Source organism: Palaemon carinicauda, chromosome 11, assembly GCF_036898095.1.
Source record: "Palaemon carinicauda isolate YSFRI2023 chromosome 11, ASM3689809v2, whole genome shotgun sequence".
NCBI lineage: Eukaryota > Metazoa > Arthropoda > Malacostraca > Decapoda > Palaemonidae > Palaemon > Palaemon carinicauda.
The window spans coordinates 102,835,512-102,850,826 of NC_090735.1; the positions used below are offsets into that span (position 1 = coordinate 102,835,512).

A 15,315-nucleotide genomic window follows, 5' to 3' on the forward strand; every position below is an offset into this window, starting at 1 on the left:
GGTGGTTTTTAAACAAAATCGTTCTCTGCAAAGCATAATGGATACAACTTTTTGGAGAAGTAAATATGTATTCGCATCCCATTATTTGAAACAATGTCCAGACTCTTTATGAGGACTGCTACACTTTGGGTCCATTCGTTGCGGTGAATGCAGTAGTAAGTGAAGGATATACCACTACGCTCCCCTGATTCCTAGTACCCTTTTCTCCCTCTTGGAACTTGTATAGTTTTTATGGTTGTATGTGGAGATTGGTCGTCAGTCTTCCGCAATCTTTGATTTGGTCAGTTGGTCATTTTGTTCTTTGAGAGCGCCCGGAACAAGGGTATTAGTTGAGGTCTTGTCAAGTTATAGGTTATGGCATCGTTTGGCAGCTCCTAGAGATCATCAGCCCCCTGGGTGGACCGCTGGATCTCCTAAGGATAGCAGACAGAATGAGGCAGAGAACCATTGCAGTCAGCTTCCTTATCAGGTACGAACCTCTTAAGTTTGTTATATTTAACTCTTAAGTGAATTTCCAATTATATTGCTGTCTCTGACCCACCAAGGGTGTCAATCATCCATTCTTATATAACCAGCGGGTAAGTTTTATGTTTAAAAATTATTTATTTTCATAATAAAATGAATTTTTGAACATACTTACCCGCTGGTTATATAAGTTATAATCCCACCCTCCTCCCCTCTAGAGACCAAGGGGCATGGATGGTCTGAATTGGTTGGAATAGTTCGGCCTGTCTACCGCGAGGGCGGTAGTATACACCTGGCATATCTGCGATTGCCGCGGGATTTTGAATTTCTGCCAGGCGTCCAGGGACTTTAGCCATTCTTATACTGTATAACCAGCGGGTAAGTATGTTCAAAAATTTATTTTATTATGAAAATATCATTTTGCGTGAGACGTGACCTCTTACACCTATCACGGTCTAGGGAGTACTTCCACTCCTCCACCACACATCTAATCATCCATTCCTTGAGATCCTGATGCAAAGTGGATCCATAACATTGACAAGTCCGCTCTGACCTCCAGACCTGCCCAGGCCAACATTTCTTTGTCAGTTAATTCCAATGAACCAATTACCATTCCCTTAATATCAGATGTGTCTTCATGAAACTTTAGCACCCCCTTTGACCCTAGGCAACGTAGAATAACATCATGCTTGCGTGCCCCTACCGCCTCTCTGGCCCCAGTTCCTTGGTCTAATGCCCCGGCTCCACCAGCCCTGCCGGTGCCAGCACCTTGCAAGGATCAAGCGCGCATGTGTTTCGATAGCAAAGATACCTGGAGAATGGGGCTGCTTGGTCCTGCCTCTTAGATGCAGACCCCTTATAGAAAAATGAAAACAGCTGGTCCTGGATCCAATGAAGATTCCTCAGAAACTATGTAAACCTAGGCAGATCACACCTCCACTGGGAAACACACTACATCCTTGAACCAGCAGGGGATCAAGATCTCCATAGGCTCTCCCCTGTCAAGGCAGACGATTTGCCCTCTCTAATCCCTCCCTTGAGACTTTATTTTGCCTCCCGGGAGTGCCTTTGAGCCACTCAGTCCCTGGATCCTTCTCAGCCACAGGAAACTACAACTCTTTACAGGAAAGTCTCATGATAGGAAGGACACAGCTTCTATGCCTATAGGTAGTATGTTGGCCAGGCCACCAGCCACCCATTGAGATAATACCTTTGACTGACCAGACAGTACTACATTGAATCTCTCGCTCTCTCTGGTTACGGTTCATTTTTCCTTCTCCTTCATAGGCATCGAGTAGTCTGGTTTATTCTCTCCACATTCCCCTGTCCTCATACAACTAACAACACTGAGTTGTTCTAGCACATAGTACAAACCATTTTGAATATTATTTCAGTGAAAGCTGAAACTAGTCAAAAGACTTTTTTTAGCGAGATATGACTAACACACACACACACACACACACACACACACACACGCACACACACACCCACTGGTGAAAAGCCGTCACTTTTTATTTTGGCTCAGGAGTGAGTAGACGTTTTGTCTCTCTCTCTCTCTCCCCCATTAACCCCTAATAAACTGGCTATTGATTTTAAACTTTTAAGGGAGTGGTCATCCTCCCAGTGGGGGTTTACTGGGCGGTGCAAAAAGTATTGGATTCTTACTCCGTCTTCTTGTCCCCTCCATATTGTCTCTACTTGATCGTCCTCCTCCAGAGGACTAATGAGTAGAGCAATGACCAACTGATCCCCGGACAACCCTTGGGTGTGGACACTGTTACCGCCTCTAGCGAAGCAATGTTGCCCTCCATGGGGGGAGTCTTTTTCATTGCCGCTTGCAGCAAGTCCTGCCTTCTTTGGAGCGTTTGAGTCTCCCTGTTTAAGGAATGGCTTACGAGGGTGCTACAGTTAGAGGCACACCTGTCTCCCCAGGGGTTTAAAGGTTTTAAAGGATTAAAAGCTGCTCATGAATGGCAGAGGCAAGGGACAGTGATATTGCCCTATCAAGCAGGACAATGCCCTAGACCATATATCATGAGATCAGTGCCCAAGCCCCCTCTCTACCCAAGCTAAGACCAAGGAGAGCCAGGTAAGGGCTGCTGATGACTCGGCCGATAAACCTATAGGCTTCCCCAGACCCCCCCCCATCCTTATCTGGTGAGGTTACAACGACCTAAGAAACTAACTTGATTACCAGTCAGGGACGTTACCACGCTGGCCACTACAACCCTGGTCTTCCCTTCCGCGACTCTGGAGTTACTGTGATGCACTAATAGAGTTCTCGTGCCCTTAGCTGCAGCACACACTGCATCTGCTCACCCTTCATTCCTGCAGTTCTGTCATAGGAACGAAAGCAGTTGCAGACTGGTTCCTCTCGGGGTTACTAGTCGAGCAATCCTCTCTAGGAGAACCCAGAAACTGACTACAGTCATATTTCACAACTTGCAACTTACGTTGTATGCCCCCAATCTGAGCCAGCTCAGCATATTAAGTTTCGCAAGTATGATACTTGGAACTTTTCCACACAGCTAGTTTCATGAGCGTTATCCCCTCGGGGCTATTGCTGTAGTTGGTGATACCTGCCGACTGCTTACGGTCACCACTTCTCCCATCCACGAGTCTTTTAGAGTAGACTAAAACCCTTCAGATGGTGATGCCTGCCGACCGCTTGCAGTTGCCGCCTCTACCATCATGCCCCCAGATTCCAACGAGTCTCATGACTCATGAACAATATCCCTTCGGGGTCATTGCCACTGATAGTGATGCCTGCTGACCGCTTGCAGTTGCCTCTTCTCCCATTGACGACTCTTGTAGGCTATAACCCTTCTGGGTTATTGTCGCATATTGTGATGCCTACTGATCGCTTGCAGTTACCACCTCTCACCACTACAACAAATCTCACGAACACTTACAGTGCAGTTGTGATGTACTACTGTAGTGATATTACTGTACACATATATAACAGTAATATACACTACAGTATCAGCAAGTGTTATACAGTATAGTATTTTTGGGCTCAGGCCATGTCGTCCTGGTGGAAGGTTCCTTTAAGTAGCTTCCTAGGGTATATTTGACTACAGTGATATTCCCAGAGAATTTAACTTAAGGTCTCCAGAATTCTAACTCCTGGCACGAATATCCTTAAAGTTTTCTTTAAGGATACCGCATAATATCAGGGGAAGTATTCTTGACACGCCACATGGCAATTTGCACCCGCATAGCGTTTACGCTTCGAGGGTGAAAGTGGCAAAATAAAAGAGGAGCCGTTAATAAGGTTCCCTTCCTCCGATACTGTTTGAGTACCTAGATGGTGCCGTCATTGCCCCCATCTTTATTCCTTTATCTGTAGCGAACTCGCTCGGTGATTTTCCTGGTAGCGCTCTCGATATTTTGGATTCATCATGCAATCTCCAGCTTCTTCTGCCTCTGGAAAGTTGAGTGTTTGATCCTTACATTGTATAAATATTAGCTCTTACCTCATAGTAAAAAATTAAATCAAATCTTAAGTTAATTTATGGCAGAGCTATTGCCTGAACCGGAGGCGTCTTGGGCACTGTCGTTCGTAACGCATGAGTTATTTAGTTAGTCAAAACGACTTTCCCAGTATTAATAGCGTAAGTAAGATTAGCTATTTGGTCTTCATTGCTAGGAATTAATTATATTATGCCGATAGTATTCGTGTCAGTTTCGGTGATTTAGGTAACTGAACCTTGCTTACACTAGGCTTCCTAGCCTAGGCGTTTTAGTTTACTGTACTTTCATGCATGATATAATAAGCATTCCTAGCGTTTTTAAAATTAAATGAAGCTATTAGGCAATTTGTACATGTAAGATATATCGATTGCATATAAATATTTCCTCTTCTAAGATAGTATACAAGAGACCTTTGATGATTTAGGTAGTTGATTCTCGCTGTCGCTGGGCTGGGCTAGTAGCCTAGTGGCTTTAGTATACTTAAATACATATTCCCCGGTTACCCTCGTGTATCGTTTTATCAATTCAGGCGAGGATAGATATGCCCTGGAATTATTATATACAGCGATACTTGCCTCCAGTGGAGATTTAAGGGTAATCCCTCTTCCCTCTTGAGTGTAGCCTTGGGCTACAACTCTAGTTGGTAGTGCCTCGAGTTGTCATTCAGGCAGGACTAGGCTAGGGTTTTTTCTGCCCCTTCCCTTAGCTGCAGATGGCAAGCTTTGGGTTTAGGTCAGAACCTCAGAGTACATAGTCGTGTGTCTGCAGCTGGTCGGCAGGGTGAATAGCTATTCCCCTGTCGGATTACGCTGCCGCCATAGGAGGCTAGACCTCCCTAGACTGCACTTGAAGGGGTTATATGATTTTAACCCCTTCTCCCTGTGGTCTAGTAGACTAGTCCTGTGCTTGCAGACCCTAGGCTGAAGAATAGATATTCTTCTGTCGCCTAGGATGGCGCCGGCACTGGAACTCTGTTTCTCTCTTGTTTAGGGGTGGCAGATAGATGGCTGCCGGCCCCTTAACTGTATTGGCAGACCCTAGGCTGGAGAATAGATTCTCTCCTACCGCCTAGGATGGCGCCGATACCAAAACAGTTTCCTTAGGGTGTGATGGGACCGTCAACCAGCCGGCTCCTTTCACACCTTATACAGGACACTTTTCCCTCCCCCCCTCTGTTCTTTAGTGATGGCCTAGCCATCACAATCCTTTGGCCATCGTCCTACAACCTTACCGCTTGCCGGCAGGTTGTAGGGCCGGCTCGGGCTTCTGCTTGTAGTGGCCTAGTCGCTCAGTTTTCCCTTATGGACGCAAGGCTCTGGGAGAGCTGTGGCGACTGGACCAGCTGCCGGCAGGAGACCTCTTTGCTATAGAGTGTTCTTCAGTCCTCTCTTGGACTGCCATTTACAACCTGTGTCCGGCAGAGACCGACAATGGTGGTGGATGGGTGGAAGCTTGAATATCTTATATTCTCCCCTTCCATTTGAACCCTCATTCCGGAGGAAGGAAGTGAGACAGAGTGCTTACATCATCCTTCACTCCTTGCTTTCTCTCTCTCTATCGGCTTGTGCCGCCAGGTACTAACCTAACCAGCGGCCGCCAGCCTCTACCCTAGCTGGCAAGATGCTGGCTGGACTCGTGCGCCGGCAGCCAATGGGCCGACGGCACAACTGACTTGGCCGGCAAGAGCCGGCTGAGTTTTGATTACCGGCCACTACCCTGTTTGGTAAGATGCCGACTGGACTAGTGCGCCGACAGCCGGTGACCCGCCGGCAACCGGCAAGCCGCCGGCCACAATCCTAGTCGATGATGTGCCAGCTGAACTGTGCCCTAGGTGCTAGCCTTGCCGGCAACATGCCGACTAGAACTGCAGTATATGACTTTACAGTAGCCAGTATATTTGCAGTATAGATCATACTGCAAACAGAAAACTATATTATAAAAGTATACAGTAGTCAAATTTCCAACATACTCTGTGTCTCCAGGCACAGTCTATTGTTGAGACCATGCTAGATAAGGAAATGATTTCTTTTTCCATTTACTGATAGATGATCAGTTATTAATCCTTTTGGAAGTTGGTATTAAGTTACACTTATCTATCCTTATAGGTTAGAACTCTTCCAATGGGCCTCTTGAAGAGGATGACCCTAGGCTTTAATCTTGAGGGAGGTCACAGCAATTGGCTGGGCGGGAAACAGCGGCATGTGTCTTTCCTAATTCATTTCTAGCTTACCTATCCTAAGCTATATGCAATGAAATAAAATGAAAAATATTATTAATAATATTTATTAGTTTATCTAGTGAGATGAACTACCTTATACTCATTTCCTCTCTTTACAGGTGGACCATGTGATGTGCCGTAGTGTCTTCTGCAACGTCCGGAGCAAAGACTTCTGCGGCCACGAGGAGTGCAGGACGCACTCCCACTGTTCCATTACCAAGGGACCTCTCAATTATTGGGACCCCCAGGTATATAATGTGTGCAAAGCCTTGGTTACTGAGGCCTTTGATGACCCCAAGACAACAGAGTCAAGGGATGCAGCTCGGAGTAAGTTGCGTAGATGGGTTCGTGGCTTCCAGAAAAATGCCACGGGGCCTTACCTCCCGAATGAACGAATGAGGGCCTATCTTTTCCCTAAAGCATCTGCGGATGCTGTTATTCCACAGCCTCACCCTGAGATCCCTTGTGTCCAGATTTCCGTAAATACAGATGTCTCGGATGCGATGAAGGACATCCATCTAGACGAGAGGATGTTAGAGGTGTCAGAAGACACCGAAAAGGACCTTCTTGCGGAGGGTCAGGAAGAGGAGTCTACGTTGGCTCCGGAAACGAAAGAGGATGAAGTCGAAACGGTGTCTGTTTCGCCGGTTCCAGCCCCAGAACCAGTGCCCTCTACGTCCTCTGCTCCTCCATCTGATGAAACAGGGAAGACTCTGTCTACCTTATGTCGATGATGGAGAGGTTCCAAAACCAGAGTGAAGAAAGGAAAGCTGCATTGAGGAAGGAGATTCATCAGCTTGCAGCGTCCCGTGGGTCTCATAGGAGACTCAATGTAAAAGATCTTCCCTCGTGCTCTGAAGTAAACCCATGAAGGCATGCAGAGTACATGCCAATCACGAATGGGAAGATTTTCATCTCAGAAAAGCTGGGAGCTGTCCTTATCGAGGACATCGAATTCTGGCCCAGCTTTGAGTCTTATCCAGACTGCTTCGTCTGTCTAAAGGCGGAACCTGTATCTAAAGAGGAGACAGAGCCAAAAGAGGTCATAGTGCTTGAGGAGTTCACCCACATGTAAACAAGCTTTTCGTGATCATAGGCAAGGTCAAGAGGAGAGTCACCATGAATACAATCTCTTCTTGGATTCAACAGGTCATAGATCGGGCTCTGAATCTGGACTCCCCTCCACACATTCGTAGACCCTTAGCTCATGATGTTAGGGGCATAAGTATGTCCTTAACAGCTAAAAGTGACTACTCTGTTGTGCAATTGTATTAAGCAGATGTTTAGAAGCGTCAGACGACCTTCACCATTACCAGCAAGATGTAACCCACAGGGACCTGAATACCTAGGTCTCGTGATGATGGCACATTATATGGTTTAAGATACCTCGGCTCCCTTGCAGAACAAGTAGCAGATACTTATGAAAGACGTTACCTCAGATGAGCCTGGGATGAACGGTAGAGTGACTGACCCCCCTCCTCCTTCATCTTCCCCTCTTGTGGCACAGGAATTGTGGAAGTCTGCAAGCTGGCCTCCTTCGTCTGTAGATAGATACCATATCCCTTGCATAGCCTAAAATATGATATGTATTAGTTACGTCCCCGACCTCCCAGCGAGAGGGAATCAGGCAATGGGTAGGTTAAGTGTGGAGTTCAACTCCGAAGAATTCCTTACCTGGTCAAGTCACAGTGCTTAGTTCACACAAAACTTCATTTATTGCTCAAGCCATTAGCTTTGTCACACATTTATAATTAACGAGGTGTCAGGGTGTGTCTAATAAGCTTGCGCGAAGTACAGAATCACATCCCTGGTCAGAAACCTTGAGCTCTTTACACATACCTGTCCTACCATCACCTGATCCCCCTACAAATACTGCATGCAATAAAAAAGTGACAGCTTTTCATTGGTGGGCGTGTGAGGGGCTGGTGTCTAGTCTACCCGCTGCTACCCCCGTTATACCTCGCTAAATAAGTCTTGGCTAGTTTCAGCTTTTTCTGAAATATCTACTGTAAAGAGCTCAAGGTTTGTATATAGTAGTTAGGAAATATATGAATTATTTCATGATTTGTAATATTACCTAGCAATTTTTTGCTTAAGGGGTTAACTATTGCAATGTAATTGTTCAGTGGCTACTTTCCTCTTGGTACAGGTAAAAGAGAATCTTTAGCTATGGTAAGTAACTCTTCAAACCCTTTTTCTCTAGTCTTGGATAGTGCCATAGCCTCTGTACCATAGTCTTCCACTGTCTTATAGTAGAGATCTCTTGCTTGAGGATACGCTTGGGCACACTATTCTGTCTTATTTCTCTTTCTCTTGCTTTTTTGAAGTTTTTGTAGTTCATAGATACTGTTCTTGAAATTTATCATTTTATTTTTTTGGGCTCAAGCCATGTCATCCTGATGGAAGGTTCCTAGTAGTAGCTTCCAAGGGATATATGAACTACAGTGATATTCCCAGAGAATTTACCTTTACTGTAGGTCTCCAGAATTCTAACTCCTGGCGCGAATATCCTTAAATTTTTCTTAAGGATATCGCATAAATCAGGGAACGTATATCTTGATACGAACCATAGCGATCTTCACCCCGAATAGCATTTTCGCCTCGAGGGAGAAGAGTGGCAAATTTGGAAGGGGGACCATATTAAGGTTACCCTATTTCCCATACTACTATTGAGTATCAAGATGACGCCATATTCAAGATGGCGGTTATTCCTTGTAGCATTGAGCATGGTGCTACAGATATAGTAGTTTCGGGAGGGATTCTGTGAAGGCCTTTTCTATACAAAAAAGAAGGGTGGGTCCATCAGGACGACATGGCTATCTCACCCAAAAATAGATTTTTCGCTTTGCTCAAAATCCGTTTTTTGGGCTCGAGCCATGTCATCCTGATGGAAGTTTACCAGAGCATTTCTAGAAAGTACTGTATCTGTGGATTTTCATCTGTGCCTTAACCTTGGGACAATTTTTCTATGGTCATCTGGACCATTGAGACAAATGACGTTACCGTTATCCGTCATTACCACTAATCATAGACAATGTTAGTGCTTCCTGCCCCCTACAGGGAAGAGTCATACTAGACAGAAGAAAATGGGCCTCAAGGTTAGCATATATTGTATGAACAAACATAAGTATCCACCAGATATACAAACAGTCTCACGGTTTGTATATATTGTCGGAACAATATCAGTGTCAGCTATATCCATTGTTTGTTAGCATACAATGATATGAGGTTTACTTAAATAAATAAGTAAGAGAACTCTGGCATCTTTTATGTGTAAATTGCAGGGCAAAAAAGGACGCAATTATATTCTAATAGACATTTATTTCGAATAAATGACTAAATGGAATAACGAGTGAAACGAATGTAACTTGTTAAAAGAATTATACGTGCCTGAGAGTCCTCGTAAGGGGCTACATATCGAGGTAGTTTCTTGTTGTCGCTCGTTGCGAAGAGGTCGATCTGCAGTTTTGGAACTTTTTCCAAGATGAAGGAGAATGAGTCTGCGTCTAGGGACCATTCTGTCTCCATCGGCTTTCGTCTGGATGGAGCATCCGCCGTCACATTGCGGAACCCTAGCAGGTGAACTGCTGATAGGTGCCATCTCTTCTTCCTTGCCAGGCGGAAGATGGCTAGCATCACATGATTGATGTGAGGTGATCTCGAGCCTTGTCGGTTCAGACATTTCACTATCACTTCGCTGTCCAAGACCAGTCTGATTTGGGCTGTTCTGCGAAGGGATAGTTTCTTCGACGTTAGGAAGACTGCCATAGCTTCCAGGATGTTGATGTGGAAAGATCTGAACTGGTGCGACCAATACCCTGCACTTTCCTGAGATGGGAATGCCCTCCCCATACTTTTAGGGAGGCATCCATGTGGATTACCACTGAAGGTTGAGGTGGTTGTAAGGGAATTGTTCTTGTTAGGCTCTTGACTGTTGAACACGTCCTTAGGAGCGTTGGCAGTAGGGTCGGTATCAATCTTTGTTGATCTCTTCGAGCGTTTGATCGTATCTTCTCCAGACTCCTGACGCATCTTTTAGTTGTGCTTTTAGTACTGGGTCTGTCACTGCTGCAAACTGGAGAGAGCCCAGTACTCATTCCTGTTGGCGTCTTGAAATCTTCTTGAGTTTCAGTAGTCTCTTTGACAGATCCTGCTATCTCCCTCCTCTTCTTCGGTGGAATGGAGAGACGATGTGACTGCAAGTTCCAATGGATTCCTAACCATTGAAACTCCTGAGGTGGAGAAAGGCGAGACTTCTTGTGGTTTATCTTGAAGCTTAGGTGTTCTAGGAACTGGATCACCTTTGTGGCTGCTTGTAGATAGGCTGTCTTGGATGCTGCCCACACCAGCCAGTCGTCCAGGTATGCCGCTACCTGAATGCCTCCTATGCGCAGCTGTTGGACGACTGTATCCGCCAGTTTCGTGAATATCCTTGGGGCTATGTTTAGCCCAAAGGGCATGGCTGTGAAGGCCTATTCTGTTTTCTGTAGCCTGAATCCTAGGTAGGAGGAGAGGAGGCGGCTAACTGGTAGGTGCCAGTAAGCATCTGGCAGGTCTATTGAGACTGTGTACGCCCCTTTTGGTAATAGGGTCCTTATGTGTTGTAAGGTAAGCATCCGGAACTTGTTGTTCTCGATGATCTTGTTGAGTGGAGACAAGTCTAGAATGACTCTGAGTTTGTCCGAGTCCTTCTTGGGAACACAAAACAGCCTTCCCTGGAATTTGATGGACTTTGTTTTTCTTATCACCTTTTTGTTCAAGAATTCTGAGGTATATTCTTCCAATAAGGGGTGGAGTGTTGGAAGAATTGAGGAAAAGGGGGTGGAGTTTTGTTCCATTTCCAACCGAGTCCGTTCTTGATTAGGTTATGGGCCCAGGGATCGAAGGTCCAACGATCCCGAAAGTGGAAGAGTCTTCCTCCTACCTGGAGAATCTCACTGCTGAGATGTTCCTGTGGATTTAGTTCCGTGACCACGTCCTCCTCTACCCCTTGAGGGGTTTCTTGAGGAGCCTCTTTTTGAGCCTCTACCTTTGGGGCTAAAGGTAGTTGTGTGCCTCTCAAAGCCTGGATTGAACACTGGCGATTGAGCTACCAGCTGCTGGGGCACCATCTGGAAGGTGGTTTGCGGCTGAGCTACCATTTGGGGCACTGTGGTCATGGTCATAGGTGGAGGCTGTGCTGGCCTGCGTGGGTTCTTTGTCTTCATATTTTTAGGTTGGGGACCAGCATCTGAGGATGATTTCCTCTTGGAAGACATGCCCCACTTCTGGAGAAGGTTCCTATTCTCCGTGGCAGCTTTTGCAATGACCTCCTGAACCACTTCTTTTGGGAAGAGGTCCTTGCCCCAGATACATGAAGTGATCAGATTCCTGGGCTCGTGTTTGACCGTTGCTGTGGCAAACACATGCTTTCTACAGGCCCTCCTGGACCTGACGAAGGCATACATGTTCTTGACAAGGGTACCCATGTGAGTCTTGGCTAAGACCATGTACATATATGGGGTATTGGAAAGGCCTGCACACATTTCCATACAGTTCTGAAGAGACAAAGAAGTGGCTAGTGTCTCTTTTGTCTCCTGTTCCCATCTCAAAAGATGCTTTGGCAGTTTTGGAAGGTTCTCATTGAACTGTTGACCTGCTATCTCCGTATCCAGTTTAGAGACTGAGAAGGTTAGATGAACCTTGTTCCATTCCTTCTCGCAGGTAGGCATAGCTATAGATAATGGTCTGCATTCTTCTAGCACTGGGCATGGTTTGCCCGCGTCGACTGCTTTTATCACGCAGTCGAAAGCTTTGGCCGAAAAGGGGAAAGCTCTGGAGGAAGGAGCAATGAAGGTAGGATGCTTCTTGCTCAAAACTGAAACTTTGGAGTTGATGTAACCGGCTCCCTGTAGGGTCTTGGACAGGAGAGCCTGTGCCTTGTCATGCTCAAAGACCATGACTTCTTTTGGTTCCGTCTCCTTACGAGATGCTGGTTCATCCCGCAGTCTCACGTACTTCTAGACTCTTAGATGGACCTCAGAGGATGTGTCCAGGCATGATTGAAAACTATATTAAGATAGTTATGTGGTTTTGAATGCCAGGTTGGAATAGATAAAGTGAAACAAGAAGAGGAAAGACCCCAAATAATCCAGATGCACCTGAAAGGATGTTTTAGGATTGCCTTTGTAGTGCCTATAGTTTGTTGTGCTAGAGACATTTTAGGTGGTGCCCCTTCTCTAAATGATAAAGTTTACTAGAAACATTTTAGGTGATGCCCATTCTCCAAATGATAAGGTTTACAAAGTTGCGACTTTCCTTTATCACAGGTCCGCTCAGAGTTTTATCGCGACATGCAAGGAATCATGTTGACGTACGATGTTACTGATAGATCGTCATTTATTGCTTTGGATGCTTGGATGGCAGAACTAAGACATAATTTAGGACCGTAAGTAACCGAGGCTTTTATGCTGTTTGACTTTGTTTTTAAGTGTTGTATATGTGTGAGATTGCTGTTGCTTGATTATGCTAACTGGAATTATTTTTAGGTTTAGTGTTTTAATGCTCTTTTATTGTCATAGGAAACTAATAAATTTGTAATAAACCTATTGCTCGGAGTACCTCCTTTTTCTTTTAATATATAGTGGTACTGTATTAGCAAATTTTCATTGTTGACATTTACTTATGACTACCTGTAATTAAATCTTATGGGTAAATAGATTAAAATTTATTGGAATGTTAGTTGAAGATCTGTAATTGTCTGATTTGAAGAAACTAGCTTTGTTCGTACCCTTTTTCTCATCTTTTTGCATTCTAGTATCAAGGTTCATGAAATAGAGTCAAAAGAATTATTTACATCTGGTATTCTCAATGTGCCTCATACAGTAGGTTATTAGCTTAGTTCTATCATATCAGTAATTTCATTTTTATCTCGATATGTAATACAATTTCATTCAAGTTATTATTCTATTCGTTTTATTTTTAGCCTAATATCACATTTGTCGATTTAATTTTGTACTTTTGATAGACTGTATAGTTACTCAATTATTTGACATGACTGAATCATGCATTGCTAGAAATTATTACATCTTTAGTGAATTCTCTTTGATTAAACTTTTCCCTGAGATTGTCCAAGGCTGCATAAATCTACATGCTGGCTGTAAAATAAGGGTTTGATTCAATCTCATTTGCCTTTATTCTCTACTTCAACATTTTTAAGCTTGTTTTGCATTTACTTATGAGCATGTTATTTTAAAAAGAAAATATCTGTAGCAAATTAAAACCATTTTTTTATTTCATATTTTTGCTTCCCAACTCCAATAGTAGCTTTTTTTATATTCTTTATCCAATAGGACAATCATGTCTGTTAAACCAGAGGTATAGAGTTAATTTGTTGAAATTCAAAATGGCTGAATCCTATCCACCCCACCCACACAATCAAATAAAGACATGCCTTACGTATCTTGCTTCTCCATCTGCTGAGTGGGGAGAATGGATTGGTTCCATTAGTGGTCAATTTGTTAGGTTAAGATTCTTTAGCTGATTAATAGGTACTTGGTTGTTATTCTTATAATCTTTATCATTGGATGAGAATTATCATTATTGCTCAGGAATATGTCAGGTATGACCTCCAATGATTTCTTCAACCTAGGTAAACTTTTGCAAGACCGAAAGTTAGTGAATTAGATAAGCTCTTGGGTTGTTTAAATTGCATAGGCAAGGACTGCAATGGAGAAGGTAGTTGTAAGGTGTGTTCAGAGTGGTCTTAATCAGATGAATAAGATTATTGATTATGATAGGGGTAGAAGACAAGCTGAGAGAACTAGGGATATTAGCAAAACAAGCGCTAAAGGTTTAAAGGCCGCTCATGAATGGCAGAGGCAAGGGACAGTGACATTTCCCTATCGAGCAGGACAATGCCCCAGATGATCAGCGCCCAAGCCCCCTCTCCATCCAAGCTAGGACCAAGGAAGGTCAGGAATTGGCTGCTGATGACTCGGCAGATAGACCTATAGGCTCCCCCAAACCACCATCCGTAGCCCACAATGATGATGAAGTTGCAGCGATCAAAGAAACTATCGAGTTTGAGCGGGAATTGAACTTCAGTCTCGCGTTCACCAGTCAGGAATGTTGCCACATTGGCCACTACAACCCTAATTACACTTGATAACTAATTCAGGCACAGTATTGCTTTTCCTATGATAATTTTCCTTCCTACTTCTCATGCTGTTCCTACTAAAAGCTCCCCAAGTTTTCATGCTAATGAGGTTTTTAATAAGCTAAATGTGGCTATGAATGCATTTGCTTTATTAGGCCAGGTGGTTAAATAGCTATGGCCAATGTTAATAGATTGTGTCAAAATCCTCCTTAGTGCAGTTCATATTCCTTCATAGGGAAGTAGTAAGGTGCCTGTGTATCTCTCAATGACCTAACCTCTGTCTGTATCACCCTATATAAACAAGGTTACTTAGACAAGTTGATGAAGAGAAACTTAATGTAGTCATTCTTTTCTTCCAACATCTCAAGCTCTGAAATGAATAAATGTGAGAACTTGAAATGTCTAAAGAACAGCTATGCTATCATTCTCAGTTTAGATCCCCTACAGACCTCCATAATGCAATAATGGTAAGCAAAATTTTTTTGAAGATGGTAAGTTAGATAGTTGTTGGTTTGGACAGTCTGTCACTTGACTCCACTTCCATTTTGTGACATTCTATGAAATACAAGATGTAGTCTGGTAGATTTCCCTCTTCTGTATGTAAAGAAGTAATAGGTGAACAGGTCGGGCAATGACCAAAATTTAACAAAACATTGAATGATGGAAATGGAAACAACTGGAAGCGGAAGCAAGAATTGATGTGTCAATGGATACACAAATGTAGGTAAGATTGGAAGCAAAAATGAATGTCTAAATAGAAGCAAGAATAGAAGTGTCATTAGTCTAATCCCTAAGGAATGGAAGTAACGGACATATCAATGCCTTCCACCGTATATGTCGTGGAAGCACCAGTAGTAGCATAGGAAGCATTCACTGTTGAAGAGGTGGAAAAGAATAAACTGGACACTATTATTTGGCTTACAAACTCATAAAATGAAGAGAACTTGGATTAGGAGTTTTATCCTAGTAATAGAACCAGTAATGAAAGGTTCATTTGGTAGAGAAAAAGGTTCTTTGGTAC

General features: G+C 43.9%; 1 protein-coding gene across 4 annotated transcripts in view; it reads left to right on the top strand.

The window, feature by feature from the left end:
• Nucleotides 1-15,315, top strand: part of LOC137650106 (dnaJ homolog subfamily C member 27-like) — a 156,193-nt gene that overhangs the window by 72,646 nt on the left and 68,232 nt on the right. For all 4 annotated transcript variants that reach the window (XM_068383224.1, XM_068383223.1, XM_068383225.1 and 1 more), the window contains one exon: nt 12,466-12,584. In XM_068383224.1, the coding sequence (XP_068239325.1) occupies nt 12,466-12,584 (119 nt within the window). The remainder of the gene's footprint in view (nt 1-12,465; nt 12,585-15,315) is intronic.